The 22,744-nt window shown below is 42.1% G+C and overlaps 1 protein-coding gene across 1 annotated transcript; it reads left to right on the top strand.

Moving 5' to 3' along the window:
• The first annotated feature begins 18,773 nt into the window (after nt 1–18,773).
• Nucleotides 18,774–21,288, top strand: CCL17 (C-C motif chemokine ligand 17). Its single transcript, XM_020965712.2, has 3 exons — nt 18,774–18,919; nt 19,860–19,980; nt 20,818–21,288. Exons 1-3 carry the CDS (start codon nt 18,850–18,852, stop codon nt 21,089–21,091), a joined length of 465 nt encoding a protein of 154 aa, XP_020821371.1. The 5' UTR covers nt 18,774–18,849; the 3' UTR covers nt 21,092–21,288.
• The last annotated feature ends 1,456 nt before the right edge of the window (nt 21,289–22,744 follow it).

Below are 22,744 nucleotides of genomic sequence, written 5' to 3'. Positions count from 1 at the left end.
TCTCCTCTTCACTAGAAAAAATCCCCTAGAAGGGAATCAGCGATTTGTGAGGGGCTAGGGAGGTTTTCACCTAATCTTAGCGGATTACTTCTCATGTTTTAAAATCTATTAAAATACCTTTTCACAGTAATATTTTTTGGGGGGGATTAGGCTGTGGGGTTAAGTGACTTGCCCAGGGTCACACAGCTAGTAAGTGTTATGTGTCTGAGGACAGATTTGAACTCAGGTCCTCCTGAGTCCAGGGCCGGTGCTCTATCCACTGCACCACCTAGCTGCCTACAGTACTATTTTTAAAAAGAAATCTGCTTCAGGTTCCCTCCCTGGCAGACTTGTACAGATGGCCTTAGATTACCAAAACCTTTTCTATTTCTAGTTATTTTGTATGTTTTTGCAAACAGATAAATCTGGGCTTCCCAAGCATGTAGTCAAAGACTTGGTGCAGATTTTATAGGGAGATAAAAACCTGAATTCTGGACTTGGGTAGTCCCACTGCCTTCAGCAATGACTTTCCACATTCTACTTGCGAACAGGTCAGGATGGAACACGCCTACACTTCTATTCTGTTCTCCAACTATGTGTCCTAATAATGACTTGAGCAGTGTGATATATATGTGTGTGTGTATGTGTGTGTGTGTATGCATGTGCATATATATGTACATATGAATATGTATGTATTATGCATACATATATGTATATATAGATATAAATCTTTGTATAGACATATATGTATATATTTCAGTCATTTCAGTCATGTCCGACTCTTTGTGACCCCATTTCCTTCTTCAGATTATTTTATAGATGAAACTGAAGCAAACAGGATTAAGTGACTTGCCCAGGGTCACACAGCTACTTAAGTGTCTGAGGCCAGATCTGAACTCAGAAATATGAGTCTTCCTGACTCTAGGCCCAGCACTCTATCCACTGCCCCATCTATCTGTCCATATATATACATACACATAGATACACACATAATAGTGAATGCTGAATTTGTTCGACAGTAACTACTTAGATGTATATAAGATATTAAGTTGCTAAATTCTTGTAGAAAATATCAAGATGGGACTTTATTCTGTTTGAAAACAAGTTCTCTAGTGGGATCAGAAATCTTCCCATCTTTCCTCCATCACCCTTACATACCTGGTTTTTTGTTTGTTGGGGTTTTTTGCTGAGTAGAAACAGCAAGATTTGCTTCTACATTGTATCAGGCAACCTAGTGGTTTTCCTGAATAAACTGCTATGAGCTGAAACAGGAGTCTCTTTGATGGAGAAAAATAGGATCCCAGTCTCTGATGGGTCACTAGGCATTCAAGCAAGGGCTTCAGGCTCAGGGCAGAAAGAGGAGATGGGATTTTTCACTTCAGCTGAGATGGATTGTCCCTCTCCCAGAACAGAGCTGATCAATCATTTCAGTCCGTGGCCAGGGACCGGAGCAAATGATAACTTTGGCAGCATGCCACTCTGGCTGCAGAGAAACCTAAAACAGGAAGGATGCATGCAGGGCTCTCTCCCTTCTCCTTTCTGTTCCCCTGGGGTTGTATTGGTACTACCCAAGGAAAATCTCCTCTTCCTCCCTGATGGTCAGGGAATTGGAGAATCAATCAGATGGGTGTGTGTCAATGTGAGGTTATATGTCTTGGTTGCACCTGCTTGTGGTTTAGCCACGAATTTTAAAAACAAACTTGAAGAGCATTTGTCTTTGTAAAACAAAAGGAAAAGAAAAATTAAAATATTTGTTGCCCCCAAAAGAAGATACCTATTCTAGGCTGGCCCACATTGCTTCATGCTGCTGGCCCACGCCTGCTGGGAGGCCTGGGGGCTGTCTTCAGTCAAGCTTGTCTGAGAGATCCAGCGCTGGCCTGGGTACATGGCTAATCTCATGATTTGCTCTGGGAAATCCTGCCTGGCTACCTAACTGAAGTCCTTGGGGCCGAGTCCTTGATTTTTCCCCATCCCTGTTGTATAATCCATATGGAATTGCTCGCCTTCTCAATGAGGGTGGGTGAGAAGGGAGGAAGGGAGAGAATTTGGAACGCAAAGTTTTAAAAATGAATGTTAAAAGTTGTTTCTACATGCAACTAGGAAATGAGATACAGAGGCAATTGGGGTATAGAAATCTATCTTACCTTATAGGAAAATAGAAGGGAAAGGGGATAAGAGAAGGGAGGGGTGATAGAAGGGAGGTCAGATTGGGGGAAGGGATAATTAGAATGCACACCATCATGGGGTGGGGGGAGAGGGACAGGGAGAAAATTGGGAACTCAAAATCTTGTGGAAGTGAATGTTGAAAACTAAAAATAGCTAAATAAATTGGGGGGGAATCAACACGACTAATATGCAAATGTGTTTCACATGACTTCACATGTATAATAGACATCATATTGCTTGCCTTCTCAATGGGTGGGGGGAGGGGATGAAGGGAAAGAAAAAATTTGGAACACAAAATTTAAAAAGTGTTAAAAATAAAAAGAAAAAAAGATAAAATCGGGGGGGGGGGAAGTCAATTATATCCATTGCCTCCATATCCTCTGCTCTCACTCTCTTTTAAACCTCCAGCAATCTGGCTAACAACCTCATCCTTCAAATGAAACCGCCCTCTCCAAAGAATAACCTCTTATCTGCCAAATCCAATAGCCTTCTCTTATCCTCATCCTTCTTGAACTCTTTGCAGTTTCACATGTTTGATCACCTTTTCTCCTAAATGCTCCTCTTTAGGTTTTGTTGACACTATTCTCTCCTGGTTCTCCTCTTATCTGTCTGACTATTCCTTCTCTGTCTCCTTTGCTGGTTCTTCATCCATGTTATGCCCACTGAACATGGCTGTGCCCCCAGGTTCTTTGCTGGGCCCTCTTCTCTTCCCCTCCCTCTATGCTATTTCATCTGGTGATCTTATCGGTTCCCATGGATTCAGTGATCATCTCCATGCTGATGATTTCTGTAGCTCTATGTCCAGCCCTAGTCTCTCTCCTGAGCTACAGTCACACTTTCCCAACTGCCTCTTGGACATCTCCCATTGGATATCCCACAGGCATCTCAAACCTAATGTCTAAAACAGAATTAATCATCTTCTCTCCCACATCCTTACTCCTTCTGAATGTCTATATCACTTCTGAGTCACCTAAGCTTGAAACTTTAGTTTCATCCCCTCTTCCTCATACTTATTCCACAATTGCAAAATCTTGTTTTTCTACCTTCATAAGATCTCTCATACACTTCTCCTTCTCCCCACTCGTACAACCACCATCTTGGTACAGGCCCTCATCAGTTCTTGCCTTGGTTATTTCAATAGCCTTCTAACTGTTCTCCTTGATTCATCTCTCCCCACTCTAATTCACCCTCTTCTTAGCTGTCAAAGTGATTGTTAAAAAACAGCTCTTTTCTGAGCTCGAGTTTCAAATCACCACCTGGATGTCCTCTAAGCATCTAAAATTCAACATGTCCAAAAACAGAGTGCATTATCTCTCCCCACCAAAACCTACCCCTCTTCTGAACTTTCTTGATGCTATCAAGAGCATAATTGTCACCCAGGTTCACAATCTTGGAATCATCCTTGACTTCTCACTCACATTCACCTTACATATCCACTCAGCTGCCCTTTCATGTTGTGTCTCTCTCCACATCTATCTCTTTCTTATGTCCTCTCTTCACTACTCACATAGCCATCAACCTAATTCAGGCCTTTCTTACCTCCCATTTACACTAATTTAATAGCTTCCTGGTGGTCTCCCTGTCTCAATCCTCTCACTACTCCAATCCATCTTCCACCTTGTGAACTTCAGAAAATTGGAAGATTTGATTGGGACTTTCCATCAGGTATCCTGAAGCATCCCCAGGGCAGCAGTGATTAGGAGCAGTGTCTGTACTCAGAGTCAATGACAGAGATGATACAGATTTAAGGCTCTTCAAAGAACCCAGAAGGGAAAAAAACTCCAACTATATCGTACCTGAAAAATATCTTGAGGACTCCAGCAAAAAGACTTTTAGGAGCTGAAGATTACCACTTTTGTGACATATGCTCTCTAAATCTGAGAATACTTTACCCTGGCTTCCCTATTTACTTGTGGCAGAGTGTGTCACAGACTTTTGGGGGGATGTTTGTGCCAACTCTTTTTTTTTTCCAATTCTTCTTACTGTGCCTTAGTAAATATCTCTGTCTGACTGATGATCACCACATAATCATGGGGGAAGGCACACCACGAGGGGCTTGTGAGCTATAGCACTAGAAAAGACATCCCCAACCCCTCAGGGCTAACTCTTGAGTGGGGTTGCTATAGTGGTTGAGCTCTGAGGGCTTGACCTATCAGGGTGAGTGAGGGGTTTAGCGAGTAGCTCCAGAGCATGTGCTACAAATGTAATGGAATAGTATTGTGCTGTAAGAAATGATGAACACACAGAAGCATGGAAAGACTTATATGAAATGGTGTAAAGAGAAATAACCAGAGGCAGGAAAACAATATACACAATGACTATAGCAATGTAAATGGAAAGAACAGCAACAAAACATTTGAAACTGAATGATGTGAAATTATAGTGACCAAGCTTGGCTTCAAAGAAGAGATACCAGAAGACAGAAATGGGGATCCATGAGTTTGGAAATTTGCATCTAACATCAGATCTTTTTTTCCTATGTACTCTTTTGCTGAATATTTTTGTCCCTTTTTCCTCTTCTTTTTTTTGGGCTGGGCAATGGAGTTAAGTGACTTGCCCAGAGTCATACAGCTAGTAAGTGTTAATTGTCTGGGGCCGGATTTGAACTCAGGTCTTCCTGACTCCTGGGCCGGTGCTCTATCCACTGTGACACCTAGCTGCCCTTTTTCTTCTTCTTTAAAATAAATTACTTATTATAAGAGTTGGTCCTCTGGTGGGGGGGGAAGAAGAGGTATATGGGGGAAATATAAGTGGTATAAAAACAATAAAAGATCTTCATAGAAATCTGTTTTTTAAGAATGGGAGAAATTGGGGCAGCTCAGTGCTGCAATGGATAGACCACCAGCTCTGGAGTCAGGAGGACCTGAGTTCAAATCTGGCCTCAGACACATAACACTTATTAGCTGTGTGACCCTGGGCAAGTCACTTAGCTCCAATTGCCTCATAAAACAAACAAACAACCTCCCCCCCCAAAAAAAAGAATAGGAGATATTGAGGACAACTATGAGATTGAGATGTGGTTGACTGAAAGGATGGTGGTATCTTTGATAGTCAAGTTAGGAAGAAGTGCTTTGGAAGGGAAAAGTGCATGGATTCAGTTTTACACATGTTGAATTTCAGGTACTGATGGGAGGTCCAGGTAGAGATGTCCGGCAGGCAGTTTTAGATGTGGAACTAGAGTTTGGGAAGCTGTCTGTACCTGGAGATGCAGTCAATCACAAGCAGGTGATGGTTGAAACAGTGAAAGAGGATAGTTGGGGATGGGCTCGTAGGAGACAGTATAGAGAGGGAAAGGAAGAAGAGCCTACGTCAGAATATTGAGGTATTTCCATAAGACAGGGCTGGAAGAAGAAAGAAGGAGCTGTCAAAGGTCGGTAGAGATTCAGGAGAGAATATCCAGTGTCACTGAAACCAATAAAGAAAGGAGTTTCAAGAAGTTGGGTCAGTAGTGTCAAGACTACAGAGGAGGCTGAAGATAGAACATTAGTAACCTTTGAGTGAGCAGTTTCAGTAGAACAGGAATAGGACCCAAAGTGCAAAGGATTAACGTGTGGGTGGGTGAAGAGGAAATGGAAGCAGTGGTTATAGACCACATTCTGAGGACCTTGACAACAAAAGGAAGAAAAAGGGTAAGACAAGAATTGATGGACACAGCAGGGTCAAGTGAAGGTTATTTCAAGATAAGGGAATCTTGTGTATGTTTGGAGGGTTGTAGGCTGCTAGAGGGCTTTAGCAGTCTTCTAGGCCAATAGAAAGCACCAGATGAATTCAAAATGAACATGAATTCAATTCAACTCACATTGACAAATCCAATTTATCTGCTAAAAGGAGCATTGTGTTATAGTGGATAGAGAACTAATGTTGGAGTCAGGAAGACCAGGGTTTAAGACATTCCAATGGCACACATCTGTGTGACAATAGGCAAGTCACTTAATATCTTGTTATCTCGGATAACTCTCTAAGACTATAAGTTACAGGGGAGTTGCCGATCTTCATCCAAGTGAGGGAAACTTCCACGTAGGGAAGTCCCTATGTTATTAAAATTACAAGTCCAGATTTTAAAAAGAAAAGTACAGAGTAGTGTGGTAGGGGCAAGTACAGGTTTTAGTATAAAGTTGTTTTAAGATGTCCTTAACTTCATGGGGACTATGGTCTAGATCAAGAGGTTCTTAATCTTTTTAGTGTCATATGGACTGTCATTTTGGCAGTCAGAACCTATGGATCCATTCTCAGAATAATGTTTTTAACTGAATAAAATAAAATGCATAGGATCACAAAGGAAATCAATCATATTGAAATACAGTTATCAAAATGTATTTTTAGGGGCCGCTAGGCAGCTAAGTAGATAGAGCAACTGCCCGGGATTCAGGAAGACCTGAGTTCAAATCTGGCCTCAGACACATAACACTTAACTAGCTATGTGACCCTGGGTGAGTCACTTAACCCCATTGCCTAGTTAAAAAAAATGTATTTTTAAAAAATTTAATTTAATTTTAATTTAGTTCAATGAATTTTAATACATTTTACTTTTTTAATTTAATAATTAAATTTAATTTAATTTAAATTTAATTTTTTTAATTTAAAAGAAAAAACCCAGGTAAAGAATCCTCAGGAAGGACATAAATATAACAAATTCTTATAATATATAATATAATATTATAATATAATAATATATCTCCAGGTTCTTCTTATACAAGGACTCCTAAAAACTATTCCAGATTCAAGACCTATTTTGCATTAACTTCTATCTATCAAAAAACACAGCTTCTACCCAATGTTTCTCTTTTATTGGGCCAACAAGGAAATGGAATAGTTCAATGCAAAAAATCATTTAATTAAACAGCATAAAAAAATAAGCAACAAAAGAAATCTATACTCACCCACCAGAGTATTCTGTCCTACCAGATCCCATATTGGGAAAGATAAACATATAGAGATAATACTATTTAGGGAACACTTGTGACAGGGGGCACATATATAGACAGGATCACGAGTAACCACAGAATAGATGTAGCCAAGGCAACTCATGTTCCTATGTCAGTATCACCTGTAGAATTCCTCTACTTTTTTTTTTTTGCTTTTTAGTGAGGCAGTCAGGGTGAGGTGACTTAACCAGGGTCACACAGTTAGTAAGTGTCAAGTGTCTGAGGCCGGATTTGAACTCAGGTTCTCCAAGGACAGAGCTCTATACACTGCGCCACCTAACTGCCCCTCCTCTCTACTTTTAATGTTGCTGTTTGCTTTCCCACAAAGCCATTGATATCTGCTGGTCCAGTGATATCATTTGCCTGCAAGATGCTTTTTCTGTAGCTGCAAACTACTAGAAGTCCTCTGCTAGGGGCAGCTAGGTGGCACAGTGGATAGAGCCTTGGAGTCAGGAGGATCTGAGTTCAAATTTGGCCTTAGACACTTGACATTTACTAGCTGTGTTACCCTGGGCAAGTCACTTAACCCCATTGCCTCACCAAAAGCAACAAAAAAAAAGAAGTCCTTTGCTGGTCTATTCTTTCTTCTGTTTGTTGATGTCACTAAAAAACTATTTTCTTCTGGGTCTCTTCAGTTGCTATGTGCTTTTATTTATTTGTTTATTTATTAGGCAATTGGGGTTAAATGACTTGCCCAGGGTCACACAGCTAGTAAGTGGCAAGTGTTTGGTCTAAGGCCAGATTTGAACTCAGGTCCTCCTGACTTCAGGGCCGGTACTCTGTCCACTGCGCCACCTAGTTGCCGCTCGCGCTTGCTTTTTGAGGAATTGATGCTGCCCTGCAGCCTTTTCGATCCACGACTATATAGCCAGCCATAGCCAACTAATAACTCAGTTTGTTTTGTAAAACTACTTTCCTTCTGCCTCAGCTGCCACTCTTTGAATCCTGTCTACTTTTTGAATTAGGGTAAGAAAAATCCTTTCAATTCCTATCAGGCTCCTGGTCACTAACCTTAGTTCATGCAAATCAGTGGAGCTGGTGGCCTTTGACTTGCTTTCCTGTCAGCAAAGACACGGCTTTGTGAAATGGTATGTGACAGCAAGCATAAGAGAAGGAAAAGAAAAGTGCATGACTTTCTGGGGGGAGGTTTATTACTGATGGAGAGGTAGAAAGAGTGGATAGCACTCACAGAGGAAAGGAGCTAGTCTCTCAACCTGTCAGCTATTTATTAGAGGTAGGGATTTTTCTTTCTCTGGACTGCTTCATAGAAGATGTTATTTGAGTTGAACTTTGAAGACTAGGAAGGGGTGGACAGAGAATGAAGATACTGGACAGAGAATAAGTGGGACATCAAAGTGCCTCAGAAGTCTGAAATGGATGAGATAAAAGGCCTGGGTGAAGGAGCGTAGCTTTAGAGAAGACAGACAAATCTGGTTGAGCTTTGGTACTTGTGTCCCCACCTTTTTTGGCACCCCCGTCATCTTCCCTTATTCCTTTCCCTAAAAGATTTCATGATGTTCTCACTCCTTGTACTCTAGGTACTTATCTGAATCAGATGAGCTAATGCTTGCTTCTGTGTTAAGGCAGTTACTCCTTCCATAGATATAGAGCTTCTGCCCTATTAAAGCAGATACCTCAGGAAAGCCTTGAAGGACTGTTGACTTTCAGAGAGAAGTTCATCCATAGAGCATAGAAAATATTCTTTTGGGTAGGGAGGCATTCCTGACATACTTCTAGGACCTTGGGTCCACCTATGTATAGGAGGGCCAGGAGAATTCAAGTTCAGTAGTAGTGTTGAGATCTAGGACCTGTTACAGGGGCAAGAGCCTTGAAGTAGGAGGAAATAAACAAGGTTTCTAGTCATGACTCTGTCATCAGTTGACTGTGACCGTGGGCAAGTCCCTCTCCCTCACTGAATCTCAGTTTCCTCATCTGTTAAAAGAAAAATTGGGGGAGGGACTCAAGGCACTAAGATGCCCTCTAGCTCTGACATGTTATTCCATATAGTTTCCAGAAGAAAGCTGGCTGAAAACAACTGATGACTTGAGCTATTTTATTCTACCTACCTAACTTCCTTCCCCAAAAGGGAAGGCCAAGGCTGGGCTTCAGTTGCTTCTCTAAATTCTTGAGCAAGTGTTTAAGTCACAGGTTCATCTCACATCCATATGGTGACTGACTAGAGGTATCAGAGAGTAATAATAGACACTTTTACTTTCTTAAAAATGGACCTAGGGGCAGCTGGGTGGCACAGCGGATAGAGCACTGGCCCTGGATTCAGGAAGACCTGAGTTCACATCCAGCCTCAGACACATAACACTTAGTAGCTGTGTAATCCTGGGCAGGTCACTTAACCCCATTGCCTAGCCAAAAAAAAAAAAATGGACCTAGAGCACTGGTTCATAGCTAGCTTGAGATCCACCAGGACCCCACAGCATTCTTCCTTCTCCATCAGACTCAGAGCATTAATGAGAGTAAAAGCAATAGTAATGACATGAACCAGATTCCTCCAATGAAAACTATAGAAAGACACCTAAACATTTCTATGGAAGCAAACAAAAGGGTCTGATTGAAAGCGATAGACAAATAGATAGACTAAATAGACAGACAGACAGATATTTAGTGCTAAGTCCTGAGGATGCAAATAAAAGTCAAGCAAGACAGGGAAAGCCCACATAAAAAAGGCAGCTGGAAAAGGAAGAGCAGTGAATGGCACAATACGGAAGTAGCCAGGAAATCCAGCCACCTATTAGAACCTAGGGAAAGGGTCTGAGATTGAGGAAATAGGAATAAAGATGCTAGCAGGTTTATAGACAGCTGGCTTTTGAGTCAGGGGTATTTAGGCTCAAGGTTTACCACTGACATATATTATCCTTTGATGAGTCATTTTAACCATTCAGTGCTCGAGACAGCACTCTAATACTGAAAACCTGCTGACCTGTATCTGTAGAGAAGTTTTCTCATTTTGAGTTTCCTATATCACAATCACAAGTTGGGGAAAAAAATGCTGATGGTAGCCTTTGACATCTGCTAGCTGTACGACCCAAAGAAAGTCATTTAAACCTCACTGGTCCTCAGTTTCTTCATCTATAAAATGAAACGGTTGGACTGTATGACTGTCTAAGGTGCTTTGCAGCCTTAACTGGAAATCTATAGTCCTATGAGCTTGTGGGTCCTGAGTTCCACATAAATGAAGCCAGGAGGAGCAGCTTGTCTCTTCTCTGCCAATCAAGCATTTATTATCCTCAATCTTTCAGGGTAAGGCAAGAATTTTTCTTCTAGACTATTTCAAGCTGAAGTGGTCTCTTTGCCCCCCAGGTTTGGTTACTAGAGTGATAGTAACTAAAGAAACTAGTCAGATTAAATAAAAATAGCTTGTGAATTTGGGAAGGAACTAGCATAGGCACAATTTGTCTGGCTTGATTTAGTCATTGAGCTAGCATTCAACGCCCACTCTTTCCCATTTGTATTAAATTCCTCACTCTGCTGGGCTCACTTCCTTCATGCAGCAAACAGGTAGTAATTGTCTCCTATATACAATGCATGGGTAGCTAGGTGGCGGCTGTATACAATGCTGGTCCTGGAGTCAGGAAGATTCTTCAGACGCTTACTAATTATGTGACCCTGGGCAAGTCACTTAACCCTGTTTGCCTCACTTTCCTCATCTATAAAATGAACTAGAGAAGGAAATGGCAAACCATTCCAGTACCTTTGCCAAGAAAACCCTGTGTGGGATGCCACTCAAATTAAAAATAAAACAAAACACAGAGGGGTACAAGGAGAAACAGAAAGTTGGTTTATTATAGCTATAATTATTATTATTTCAAACCTCGAGATTTGGGTGTCCCTCCATCAGTCCATCAGTAGGCTCTGATGACGGCAGACGGCCCACAGAGGTAGAAATCAGCTTATATAACCCTGAAGACTCAGTTCCCCCTCCCTCACTGCTGTCCATTAACTCGGCTCACAATCTCGCAAGCCAGACTCTAACATAGGACAAAGGACATAGTATACATCTCTATATCTCTTAGTTTGTTGAGACAATGTCAAAGAAGCAATTAAAAAAATGTGCAGTTAGGAAGGTAATTTACAATAGTTTTGGAAGGTCTTAGGGATTGAACAGACAATGCTGGGAACTGGAAGACATCTAAATAAGATCCTGTCAAAGGGAGATAAGGGGAGTAGATAAGGAACCTTTTAAGGGTTTTCTGGAGCCAGATTCCTTTAGGGACAAAGATGCATCTGAATAAGATTAAAAAGTAAGTTAAGACTTAACCACTAGACAAATTTTAACTACTGATATATGTCACTGAAAAAAAATAACTCACAGAAATCTATTCTTAACCCTATCCTACCTTCTGAACTCATTACCTTAATTACACTGAGAAGTCTTAACTGGGACATCTCATTCAACCCCAAAAGGGGTCATGAAGGGTTGGACACCACTGAAAAATGACTAAAACAATAACAACATATACAATGCCCATTGTTGATAATTGATAATGGAAAAATACTGTCCCCAGGCAAAGTACCCTTCCCCATATTGTTTAGGGGTATGGAGCATGGTACCTCGGATTAGCTGGAGGTTTGGAGGGCTGATGACAAGCACCCTGAGGGTAGAAACCAATCTCCATCTTCTTTGTCTCTTCCTTTGCTCCACACCACCCCCATTTCTCTCAATCATATTGGTGAGGTTTGTAATAGGCCCCTATACAAGCAAGTGCTCAAAAGATACTTTTGATGATGAGTTGTCATCTATTCTCCCCTCCCCCAACCTCCTAGCCCCAGATGTTGGCCCAGAATCTCCCTTCTCCTGTTGTGAAAAAAATTTGGCAGAACAACTAGGGAATTTTGGGTCCTTCTAGTGAAAAGCTTTAAGTTTGTATGAAAGCAAAGGGGAACTTAAACTTAGGGAATTTCCCTAGAACTGGAGGACATCATGGCCCCTTCAGAATGCTAATACTAATACTGCTAAAAATAACAATACCTTACATTTGTAGAGTGTTTGTACTTTTCCCCCACGTACTTTCACATGAAGACATAGTCTAGTATTCAATCAACCAAGTATTCACCAAACTCCCCCCTCTCTGGAGATGGCCACTCTTCTACCCATTGACCCTGGAAGGAGAAAGGGGCCTTCCTTGCCCAATAAGCCCCTTGCAGGATAGATGGCTAAGCAAGGATAAATGGTGACTATTTGCACTCATTCCTGCTTGTAGACAGCAGGCATAGAGCACTAGCAATAGCAGAAATGGAATTTCCACTAAGGAAAACAAGGAGGAAGTATGTGTGGAGCCAGGGCTCACAACTTTGCCCTGAGCCTACAAGTCTGTTGCTACATGCTAAGGGCATCCAGATCAGGCCACGGGCCCTTAAAGCCTGTAGCAATCACCAGTGCCATCTCGCTCATACTAGAACAGTCTGGCCTACTCACATGCTAACTTGAACAGGATGGGAAGTCCTGAGGCTATTTCTTTTTTAAAAAATTTATTTATTTTGATTTATCAACAATCACTTCTATAAGCTTTTGAATTTTACATTTTTCTCCCCATCCCTCCACCCTTCCCTCCCCAAGATAGTGCGCAGTCTGATATAAGCTCCACATATACATTCCTATTAAACGTATTTTCACATTAGTGATGTTGTAAGTAAGAATTAGAGCCAATAGGAAGAAACACCAGAAACAGGAAACAAAACAAAACAGAAGGAAAAAAAATAGCAAATGGTATGCTTCGATCTACATTCAAACTCCATAGTTCTTTCTTTGGATGTGGATAGCATTTTCCATCATGAGACCTTTGGAGATGTCTTAGATCTTTGCATCGCAGAGAAAGGCTAAGTCTATCAATGTTGTTCATCACACAATGTGGCTGTTACTGTGTGCAACGTTCTCTTGATTCTGCTCATTTTACTCAGCATCAGTCCATACAGTTTTTCCTGAAGTCCGCTTGCTCATCATTTCTTATAGTACAATAGTATTCCATTACATTCATATGCCACAACTTGTTCTGCCATTCCCTGATTGATTGGCATTCCCTCAATTTCCAATTCTTTGCCATCACTAAAAGAGCTGCTATAAATATTTTTGTACATGTGGGTCCTTTTCCCATTTGTATGATCTCTTTGGGAAACAGCCCTAGAAGTGCTACTGCTGGGTCAAAGGATATGCACATTTTTATAGCCCTTTGGGCATAGTTCCAAATTGCCCTCCAGAATGGTTGGATCATTTCACAACTCTGCCAACAATGCATTAGTGTTCCAATTTTCCCACATCTTCTCCAACATTTATAATTTTCCTGTTTTATCATGTTGGCCAATCTGAGGCTATTTCTGTTGGGGCTTAGTAGTCACCTGAATCTAATTGGCACTTGAATTTAAGAGCTATCTGCAGATGACCTTCCCTTTGACTATGTATCCCTGGGGGACTCAAAATAAAATCTTCAATAAGCTCCCCCTCTATGAAGATGTGTACCCCTCTGTTCCTACCCACCTGGCCACTCCGTCCTTTGTTAGATCTTTATCCAGGTGCTACCCTTTTTTTCATTAGGGGACTCCAGAATTCTGTCTTGGGTCCCCTTTTCTCTAAAGTTTCTCTCTTGGTAATCTTATCAATTCCCATGGATTGGGCTATCACCTCTAAGAAGAAGACTCAATCTATAGCTTGCCCTTGTAAGGCACAGGGTCAGAGAGCCTCCCCAGCAATTCAGAGAGAGAGAGAGAGAGAGAGAGAGAGAGAGATTGATATGTATATGTATATGATATGTATATGTATATGTATATGTATATGTATATGTATACGTATATGTATATGTATATGTATATGTATACGTATACGTATACGTATACGTATATGTATATGTATATATGTATATGTATATGTATATGTATATGTATATGTATATGTATATGTATATATGTATGCAGACATAGATGAATCGAGACATATAGGTAAGTATAGACATAGATAATATGTAGACATAGATGCTGTTGTTGATGTTGTTTGCTCATCCTTTGTTTTCAAAGAGGACCAATGACATCATGAGGCAATGTCTTGAGCATCATTTGGATTAAAATGAGGCAGAGTCACACAAAGTTGTCAGCCTTAGTCTTCCAGAATCATTGAAGTCCATCGGTAAAACAAAAGTCAAGATGACTGGTGGTGGCCGGGACTCAGTGGGTGACCTTGGTGTCTTTGATATCTGACCAAACTCTAAGAGCTCCATAGCACCTACTTCAGCTGCCTTCCTGGCCATCAGAACAAATTGTTCTCATGCGCCCATTCCTCTGGAGGAAGTCTTTATGTGTTGGGGGTAGACATCACCCTAACTCAGCAATGGGTTTGAGGCCTATTGATTACCTTCAACCTGGTTTAGCCTGTCTGTCAAGATGGTTTTATCAGAGTGTGGCTCCCGAGCATGCTACAGGTGGAGCCACAGGGGGAGAGTTAGGTGACAGATGGACACCAAGGGTGGATCAGCAGCCCTGAAAAGGCTCACCAAGCCTTCACATCAGAGGTACTAGTTCTCCCTGAACACCCTGTACACATAGAGATATTATATAGAGATAGAAATAAAGATAGAGATAGATGATAGAAATATAGAAATAGATTTAGATATAGATGATAAGGGGCAGCTAGGTGCCACACTGCATAGAGTGCTGAACCTGGAATCAGGAAGACCTGAGTTCAAATCTAGACTCAGACACTTGTAGCTATGTGACTCTGGGCAAGTCATTTAACTTCTGTTTGCCTCAGTTTCCTTATCTGTAAATGAAGTTGCTTATTGCTTCTGAATCAAATAGAAACTCCTTAGCCAGATACTCAAGGCCCTCCACAATATGGCTCCAATTTGCTCTTCTACTTTTTTTCATGGTACTCTGCTTGGGACATGCTATGCTCTAGTCAAACTACACTAGTAATGGTCTCCCCATCTCATCTTGACATCTCCCACGTGCGTGCCTGGAACACATAACTGGAACTTCCAAATATGCCATTGACCCCCATGCCTGGAGCAGACTTTCTCCTTATCTCTACCCATTGATATTCTTCTCCTTCTTTAAGGCTTCACTCAGGTGCCACCCCCTTCATGAAGTCTCTAGAAGTGATCTGTCTCTCTTCACATATTTCAATCTACTCTGTTTGGGATTCCCCCAATACTTCCCTCTCCCTTCTCCCCACCCCTCACTCCAATGCATGGAAACATTTCCCAATGTCTTCTGTGTATTCCTCTCTTCCCTACCACCATACCTTGTATTAATCAATCAATCATTAAACATTGATTAGACATCTAATATGTGCCAAGTACTGCAGCTAAGGACTGAGGATACAAAAAGAGGCAAAATATAGTCCCTGCCCTCAAGGAGTTTACAATCTAATGGGGAAAACAACATGCAAACAAATATATAAAAACAAACTATATACAGGATAAATAGGAGCTAATTACCAGAGGGTAGCTAGGCAGTGCAGTAGATAGAGTGAACACAATGCCAGGCCTGGAGTCAGGAGGATTCCTTTTCCTGAGTTTAAATACAGCTTCAGAAACTTGCTAGCTGTGTGACTGTAGGCAAATCACTTAACCCTGTTTGCCTCAGTTTCCTCATCTGTAAAATGAGTTGGAGAAGGAAATGGCAACTCCTCCAATATCTTTGCCAAGAAAACCCCCCAAAAAGGTCACAAAAAGTCAGTTGTAAATAATGCAACAATAGAGTGAAGGCACTACAATTAAGAGGGGCTGGAGAAGGCAGGGTTTTAGTTGGAAGTCAGGGAGGTCAGTAGTTGGAATAGAGGGAGGAGAGCATGTCAAGTATAGCCAGAGAAAACACCCAGAGCTGAGAGCTGAGAGGTGTCTTGTTCATGAAACAGCCAGGAGGTCAAAGTCACTGGATCAAAAAGTCATATTAGAGTAAGGATTTTAAGTTGCCTGAGATCAAGGGCCATTTCATTTTTCAAATTTGTATTCCTAGCGCCTAAACAGAGGCGTTTAGGCAATATATAATTGTTTTTTTCCAAGGGAAGCCGGGCACAAGGGAAGAGATGTCCTTAATCTACTTCACCTGCTTTGCCTTTGACTGAAAATTGGTAGACTGAATCTGAAAGCAGACAGCTCAGTACAGCCAGGTCAGACTCAGTTTCTGCTATCAAATTACATAGTGTCATTCCCCAATTGATAAACGGTCAAAGGATGTGAACAGGCAGTTTTTCAATGAAGAAATTAAAACTATATGTAGTCATATGAAAAAATGCTTTAAATCATTATTGATTAAAGAAATGAAAATTAAAACAACTTTGAGATATTATCTCACCCCTATCAGATTGGCAAAAATAATAGAAGGGGAAAATGACAGATGTTGGAGATGTGGGAAAATTGGGACACAAATACACTGTTGGTAGAGCTGTGAACTGATTCAACCATTTAGAGAGCAATCTGCAATTATGCCCAGAGAGTTATAAAATGGTGTATACACTTTAACCTAGCAATACTACCATTAGATCTGTTTCTCAAGGTGATCAGGAAAAAAGGAAGCAAACCAAACCAAATGTTCTAAAATATTTATAGCAGCTCTCTTTGTGGTGGCAAAGAACTGAAATTGAGTCCGTCCGTTGGCAAAGGGCTAAACAAGTTGTGGTATATGATTGTGGTGGAATGCTACTGTGATGTAAGAAATGATGAGCTGGTTAATCTTAGAAAAACATGGAAAGACTTGTATGAAATAATGAAAAGTAAAGTGAGCAGAACCAAGAGAATGTTGTGTACAGTTAATAACAATATCGTTCGAAGAATAATTATAAACAAAGTAAGAAAAACAAAGTAAGTAAACAAAGAAGAAAAAAAAAAGAAATCACAGTGTTTGAGCTGGAAGGGCCCTTTAAGATTTAGTCCAATACCCTCATTTTACAGAAGAAGAGCCTGAAGCCCAGAGAAGGTATGAACTGGCCTAAGTTCACACAGTGACACTGGTTGACCTGGGACTAGAACCAAGACTCTTGAATCCCACTCTAATGGGTGTGTGTCATCCCCCCCCCAGCCCCAAAACATCCTACATTGACTCATTCTTAACCAAGAGCAGGTTTCTTCAATCTCACTCTGTCTTCAATTAAATTTCAATAAAACACTTCATCCCTTATTTCTTTCCTACCTATACCTTAGGCTTATTAGAGGCCTCCATGGATCATGTTCAGCAAAACTGTAACTAGGGTGTGACAGTGGGGGGGGGGCTCTGTCCCAAGGGACAAAATTTAGAGGGTACCAAAACTGAATGTACACACTTCTTCAGCAGCATAGAAACTACCATAGTAACTAATCCCTCACTCCCAAATTTTGTTATATTCATTATTTTTATATCGTGAATTACAAAGTTCATTTGAAGGTTCTTGCTGCTTGCCCTAGGTGCCAAATGGCTAGTTATGACTCTTCTGCTTAGGCTCAGTAGGTGAAGCAGGGCCAGAGAGATTACTACTATCCTGGAGCCTGTAAAGAGGCTATGGAGCCACCAGTCTCATGTCACAAACAGCTAGGTCTGTATTGGTAAAGGTGATGAACCTTTCCAGAAGGAAATACTATTGACAGCAGTTTTATTGACAACCACTAGACAGCAAAGGGGACATTTAGTGTTTGTAGAGAGAAGGGGTGAGCCAGCACATAATTATCTAGTTTTTGAGCCAGCTGCAAATGCTCCTTCTTATTAAGGTGACTCAGTTCTCCCCAGAGTGGTCAGATGGTTGGCTAGAAGCCTGTGGGAAAGTTCTTGCCTTTTAGGGGGCACCGATGATTTGAGTGTAGCTGTAGGAATGCAGGCAAAGGTTACCAGTTCCAGCTAGCCCCTCCAGTGTGGTTGAGTACCTCCATGCCAATCTGCATGGCTCTGGCACTACTGACCAAGAGCATGGGGGGAGCTGAAAGGAATTCACATGAACCAAGGCCTAATATTAAGGAGACTTGGGGAAGTTTCTGCTGAAGGGGCAGCAAAAGAGTCAGATTTTACTTGAGGGACTGTATGCTCGGCTGACAGAGAATGAACCCCATTAAGCCTCCTTGATTTGGGGACAGAAGTCAGTGAATTCCTTTTAATTCCCATCATGCCCCTTGCATGTCAAGGTACCATGGCCTTGAAAATTACACCGAAACTTCATTTAGTCATACTGTAGGGAAAGGATGGAATTGATGACCTTCGTCCTGTATTCTTGCAGCTATACCCAAATTGACGCCCCCCTACACACACAACACGCACACACACACACATACCACACACCCCTTTTTCTAGGGGGAAAGAAATAGCAAAAGCCTGGGTCTTTGCAAATGTTTCCTATTGTTCTAGCAACAGGGCCATTCAGTTAGTCACTCAATACTTATCAGATTAAATGGAATCATGACTTGACAGCCTGGGTTTGTGTTTCCTTCATCTCTGTGCCTTGCTGAGTTTCACTGCAGATTTTGTTCATATATTAACCCTAACAGAGTTTAGAAATGGACTTTCGGTTCTGCTAATGAAGCATCAAGAATGTCCCTTTCAAAAGGAGAAGTGTGTCTTCTTTGTCAATTCTCTCCTACCCTTTCTGTCTTCTGAATTCAGACCATTCTCTAGAAAGCCACAAATGGAATTCCAAGACTTTTCCTGAATCTATCTGCAAATTCTCTGAATTACCCCAGATGTGGTGGGGGTTGAGAGTGGGAAGTGGTCTACCTGAGAGGTTAAATAAGTCAGCTCTGCCTCTTAGCTCTCAGCCACAGCTGGAGGGGAGAGAGAAAGAGAAAGAGAGAGAGAGCATCCTCTGGATTCTGGGATCATGAAAAGCTTGAAGATGTCTTTCCTGGTGGTTCTTTTCCTAGGGCTATTCCTTCATCACAGCCACTCAGGTAAGGAACTAGTGAATCAAGAAAAAGATGAAAGAGGTGCACCATGAAGTACTGACCATAGGACAGAGGACCAGTGCGAGTACTGAAAGGAGGGGAACAATCAGGGAGACAGCAGTAGTGGAAATTTTTGGACAAGTCAAGATGTCCAAATGAGTGGGCTATTGATACATGGGTGCAAGGCTATAGGTGATGGAACAAAGTGCCAGAAGTTGAGTGTTTAGGTCCCAGAATCTGTGAAGTTCCTGCTCTTCTTATCAATCAAGGCGTCCATAACTCCATGGCAAGATGCTCTTGTTTGCTGCCATGGAACTGTTCAGGAGAAGGCAGATGTAGATCTGTAGATCACTGGTGGACTTTAATCTGTCTACAGACCAGTGGCCCAGCTCTATCGGGAAGAAGGAGAGGGTATATCAGGCATCACTAGTCAGAGCCTAATACAGCAGAAAGAGTGATGGATATGGGGTCAAGCACCTAGGTCCAAATCCTGGCTGTCCTACTTGTTGTGTGGCCTTGGACAAGGCATTTAACCTCTCTGGGTCTCATTTTCCTCATTTGTAAAATTAAATGGTTGGACTTGATATTTTCTAAGTCCCAGTTCTAAATCTATGATTCTATGATCATATCACCCCTTGAGATCCCAGAGAAACTGAAGTCTCAGCCACCTATGTCCCCTAATCCTGTTGACTCTCAAGCCAAAGAGGGCAATACTTTGAGGAAGGGGAAGAAACAAGCATTTATTAAGTGCCTACAATGTGCCTGGCACTGTGCTAAGTGCTTTACAAATATTTCCTTGGGGGTAGAGCTGGGGAGAGGGGGATAACGTGTCTTCCAGAAAAGGAAAAAGTCAGAGAGAGAAACATAAAACCTTTGAGGCTTACTGAAGCCTCATTCCACCTCATGCCATCTCTGCCTGCTAAAACAAGTCCCTTGCTCTCCTCAGCTCGAGGACCGAATATAGGAGGACAGGATTGCTGCAATGCCTATATAAAAGGAGCCATTCCCTTCTCCAAGCTGGTGACATGGTCCAAGACTTCAGTAACTTGTCGCAAGGAGGCCATTGTGTAAGTCTCTACTCTCCCCTGGACTTCAGCTCCAGGGCTGGCAGGGAGGGCAAAACTGGGCATACCAGGCGTGAGCTGTCACTCAATCTCTGAGTTAGGGAGGAAGCAGATGGGGCCATTTTCTTGGGGTTTGCTTGGAGTCGTATCTCAGAGGTGCACAGGTGCATCTCTAGTACAAGAAAAAAAGAGGTCCTGTACCTTAGTGTTAGCTATCAAAACTTTCCCTCTTCTGGGACAGTTTCCATCCTAAGCCTGTCACCCTTTTCCCTAACCCAATTCATATCCTTGGCCCTGGTTCAGAGGAAGAGACCGAAAAACTCAATATCTTCTTTCCACTGTTCCCTCTCCCCACCCCCCCATTCACACACACACACACACACACACACACACTGAGAAGAGAGAGAGAGAGAGAGAGAGAGAGAGAGAGAGAGAGACAATGCATCAAATTGTAGAGTTACTGGGAAATAGGTCAGACTGGAAAATGGAAAGTCCAATAGCTCTGGCTACCCTAGAAGCACGTAGGAATATTTATTCTTTAGTAGAGGCAGGAAGAAAGACTATAATAGCAAGAATAACTTAGAGTCTCCTACTTCCCAGGAAGTAGAAAGAGGTATTTGTAATCCCCAGGTCACAGTCATACTGTTGCTGAGCTTTTGCCTCCTGGTGGTGTCAGCAGATCTAAGTTCTAGTTTAGGCTCAGCTACATAACCCTGGACAAGTCACTTCTACTCTCTGGACCTCAGTTTCCTCCTCTGTAGAAAGAAAGGGTTGAGATAAAAGTTCTCTGAGGTCTCTTCCAGCTCAAACTTCTCTGGTTCTCTGATCCTCTTCAAACAGGTTTGTTACTGCTCTGAAGAAATCCATCTGTGCAAACCCCAAGGAGAAGTGGGTGAGGGCAGCAATCAAGTTATTGTCCAGGGACAACCAGAAGACTGACCCCAAACCTGAAGTTAGCTCGGGTCCACAAAACTCAAGTTTATTAAGCCCAGCTCCACCCAGTCCCCAGATACCATCCAACAACTCAGCTCAACTCCCCTCAAGAACCCAGCTCAACCCCCCCCAAGCAAACCAATTCAACTCAACACCTCAACTCAACATCTCCACTCAATAGCTCTATTCATCTGAAAAACTAAACTCGACACCAACAGTGGTGTTAAATTGAATTGAGTTAGGGTCTACATGGGCAGGAGAAATTAGTGGGGAGAGAGAGATGGGGAAAATCACTGGTTCATTTTGTGGTCATTGTTGTTGTTGTTCTGACCACAGCCCCTCTCTTCCCTCATTATTAAAGTTTTGCCTCTGTCCACATGTTGCCTGTGTTCTATCTCCCTTGTGTTCAAATGCTTGACAAACAGCCAAAGAACAAGCCAAAAGGAGGCCCCGGTCTGGAAAAGCCTGGGTTTGGAACATGGGGACTGAGAGAGCCCTTGGGGCTGGATAGGAGTGTGGGAAGAAACTCATATGTGATACCCAGAGATGTTGAATGGTGAGGAATACCCTAAATCTTTCCCCCTTCAGAACTCCCCTTTAAAGAGCAACAAAGCAGTGAGTAGTTTTGCCAAGGGCTCTCAAGAGTGGATGGAAAGATCCTGAAGCCTTTCTCTCCCTCTCCCATCTACACATCCTCATTGTACCCCTTTCCTATTCTTCTCTCCAAGACTTCAGAAGAAGATTCCCTCTTGCTTATACTTGCCTTTCCCTGACTCTGATTTACTCAGAGCCCCTCGCTGGCCTCTCAGCCTCTGGTCTCATCTCTTCCTCATCTTTTAACCTGCCTGGCTTCACCAGTGACAGATTAACTTTCCTTAAACATTATTCCATATAACTGCCCTGTTCAAAAACATTCAGTGGTTCCTCACTATCCATCAGGGTAGATCTGCCTGGCATTCAAGACTCTCTTTGATCCAGACACTTCTTATCTTTTCAGCTTCTCCTCTTCAGGCAGTGAGACAGGTTTATTCGCTGGCCCTAGAACTGCAGAGTGTACTCACCCATACACTGGTTACTCCATCTGAGTCTCACCTGGTCCAGCTCCTCTCCTCCATCTGAATCTTAGCTGGACTTACTCAGTTTAAGGCTCATTTTTCCATGAATAGTCATTCATTCACCCGTCCAAATCACAATGATCTCTCCCTTCTCTGATCTTGACCATATCACATATTATTCTCTAAAAGTTTAGAGTAGGTGGACCCCGAATTGCCAGCTAGATTGCAACTTTCTTCAATTTCTAGGAAACATTTCTCCTCCTCTTTCTCCCTCCTCCTCCTCCTCCCCTTCTCCTCATTCTCCTCCTCCTCTTCTTCTTTTTCCTTCTCCTCCTCCTCTTCCTCTTTCTCCTCCTCCTTTTTCTTATTGTCAGTGACTTTTAAGGGGGGGAAGGGTTAATTGAAGGAGGTTTAGAAGAATTTGCTGAATTCCCCAATCAATTGAATGATACGGCAGGGTACAACAGTTTTTTGGGAGACATTTAAGGGGCACCTCCTTGTGGAGGTTAGGTGTGCCCATTGGTGCCTCAATGCTAAATCACAGGGAACTTGAGATAACTGAAACTCACGGGGCCAGTTTCTTGTCAGAGGAATGGTCCATCCCTCAGGTCTATAAAAAACAAGTTGAGAGACCATCTCCTTGTGTCTTTCTCAGACTTTGAGAAGACAGACCAGCATGTTCTAGAATAAGGATTAAAGTTATTCCCATTTGAAATGTCTTTCCTCTAGGAGCTATTGATGGCAATTTGTGGCAGAAGTACATGGTGGAAGTAGACATG

The sequence above is a fragment of the Phascolarctos cinereus genome, unplaced genomic scaffold (genome assembly GCF_003287225.1).
Source record: "Phascolarctos cinereus isolate Bilbo 61053 unplaced genomic scaffold, phaCin_HiC Scaffold_2;HRSCAF=192, whole genome shotgun sequence".
In the NCBI taxonomy this organism is placed as follows: domain Eukaryota; kingdom Metazoa; phylum Chordata; class Mammalia; order Diprotodontia; family Phascolarctidae; genus Phascolarctos; species Phascolarctos cinereus.
Note: the sequence above shows the minus strand (reverse complement) of the source record. Positions and strands in the feature narration are given on the sequence as shown.